Below are 2,324 nucleotides of genomic sequence, written 5' to 3'. Positions count from 1 at the left end.
TATATATATATTGTCAAATATATAATTTTAGTTAACTCTGTTAATTCAGTGTTAATTTCAACTAACCACCTCTGTCATCTTAACAGACACAGAGGAACGACTAATTCGCGGCGTCGATTTTCTGAATCGTAGCGAGAATTTACGCCTCCCGCTGACGCGCTTTCCTCGCGATCGCGTCTCTCCGCGAACGGTCGTAACATTTTCTGGTCCTTCGAGCCGGATCACGTGTCGAGTGAAAGTGCACACCAGTGACACCCACTATCATACAGTGCCACGTGAATCCGATATAAACAACAACGGACGCGTTACCACTCCAGCGAAGTAAGTAACGCCAAGGGCAGTCATTTTGAAGAGGCATAACTCGGTGGTTGAAGAACGCAACCACGCATCCTCACGTCAACAAACAAAGGGTCAACTTCTGCAAGGAAACGTCTTAGACGCCAGTCGAGACACACACCGTGACGAGCGACATCCGAATACACAACCACAAGTAAGCTCGTTCATTACATTGTCATACGATCCGCTACCAATGGAAGGCACAGATAAAATTACCTCCTTGCGTCGTAAACGAGGCTTCCAAATCAGTCGATTTATGACCCTATCAAAACAACTCGACGAGTACGAACAATCTAACAGACGGAACAAGGCCTCTTTGACGGCGTATAAGTCATTGCTCGACGACACGTGGAAACAGTATAGAGCATTGCAAGATGAATTAGAAGATTTAGGCGAGCGGGCCGACGCGCGCGTGTCCGATATAACCAAAATCTATTACTATCTGGTAGTTCGATTACACATTCTAATGGATAACGCACCAGCATCATCGTCGTCGAAATCGCCAAGCAGCGATTCGCCCAATGTCGCCGAGCCGACAGCAATCAAATTGCCAGAAATTCAACTATCTACTTTCGACGGTGCCATCGAGAATTGGCATTCATTCTATGACGCTTTCTCGTCCATGATAGATCGAAGCGATCGACTCACTGCCACACAAAAATTCTACTACCTTCGATCTTCTTTAACCGGAAAGGCCGCGCGAAGCATCCGATCGTTGAAAGTTACGGAAATTAATTATCCCATCGCGATTGATATTCTGAAGAAGAAATTCGACTGCCACCGTCAAATCTGCATGCGCCACTGGGACTTGATTTCCGAATATCCAAAAATAAACAAGAAGACACCCGAAGCGATTGACGATTTTCTGGAGACGGTCAAGGCAAATCTCCAATCCTTGGAGAAGCTAGGTGAGCCGATAACGTCAAATGTTGTCCTTATCAAATTGCTTACTTCAAAGTTACCGTCCGCCATCATTCGTAAATGGCAACGAACACTACCGGATAAAAAGATGCCGTCCTATACACATCTGGTAGAGTTCCTCAAAACATGGACGAACGGCGACAGAACAAGCCCAACGACCACGACAAAAAAAACGTCCGAAAAACACAATCGACAGCAACAACACGCGCCGCGCAGTATCACCTTCGCCACTACACATAGGCCGACGGCGTGTCCAAGTTGCAAGGGACAACATAAAATATGCTATTGCAATGTCTTCAAGGCGACGTCAGTCAAAAATCGCCTTGAAATCGTCAAAAGGGCTTCCCTCTGCACCAATTGTCTAGGCCAAGGACACACTATTGCCCAGTGCTCTGTCGGCTCATGTCGCATATGCAGACAGCGACATCACACATACTTGCATCAACACCAACGTCACGGCAAGTCACGGTCTTCGAGCGATCGATCGTCGAGCGACCGATCATCGAGCGGTCGATCGTCGAGCGACCGATCATCGAGCGGACGCTCTTCACCTAGCTCACCGACTCCTCGTTCGTCACATCGTTCGAGACGCGCGTCCACATCGCCACGGTCGTCTTCCAAGTCGTCTACACCGGTCGTCTCACCCGGTCGTCACCCCGAACGTCACCAAAACACGAACCTCGCCCAACACGTACACATACAACCGGATCAAAGTCATCGTCTAGAAAGAAAGGAAGTGACTATCTCAGACGACTTTAATTGGGACCGAATCACAGAGGACCGAATTACTGACCTCGGTTCCCTCTAAACCATTACAACATGATCTCTTAGTCACGGCGCAGGTCAACATACAAAACAATAAGAGACGACCATTCCGTTGTAGAGCCCTGCTAGACACCGGCTCTAGCATGAATTTCATTACCGAAGAACTCGCTCATGCATTAAAACTCAACCAACGGAAATGTTCGGTCCCAATCGGAACTCTCGACGCGTTATCGACGACCTCGAAACGCTACGTCACGGCCACGATCACTTCAATTGACGGCGCATACGAACGCACACTGACG

At 48.1% G+C, this 2,324-nt stretch overlaps 2 protein-coding genes across 3 annotated transcripts in view; both read left to right on the top strand.

Annotated features, from left to right (window-relative positions):
• Positions 1 to 2,324, top strand: part of LOC122566928 — a 301,987-nt gene that overhangs the window by 78,756 nt on the left and 220,907 nt on the right. The gene's annotated exons all lie outside the window — the stretch shown is intronic.
• Positions 750 to 2,065, top strand: LOC122568009. The gene is made up of 2 exons (XM_043727265.1): positions 750 to 1,216; positions 1,418 to 2,065. The coding sequence occupies exons 1-2, from the start codon at positions 803 to 805 to the stop codon at positions 2,063 to 2,065; spliced, it is 1,062 nt and encodes a 353-aa protein (XP_043583200.1). The 5' UTR covers positions 750 to 802.

This window comes from Bombus pyrosoma, linkage group LG1 (assembly GCF_014825855.1).
Source record: "Bombus pyrosoma isolate SC7728 linkage group LG1, ASM1482585v1, whole genome shotgun sequence".
NCBI lineage: Eukaryota > Metazoa > Arthropoda > Insecta > Hymenoptera > Apidae > Bombus > Bombus pyrosoma.
The sequence above is the reverse complement of the archived record's forward strand: the minus strand, read 5'-3'. Positions and strand labels throughout refer to the sequence as shown.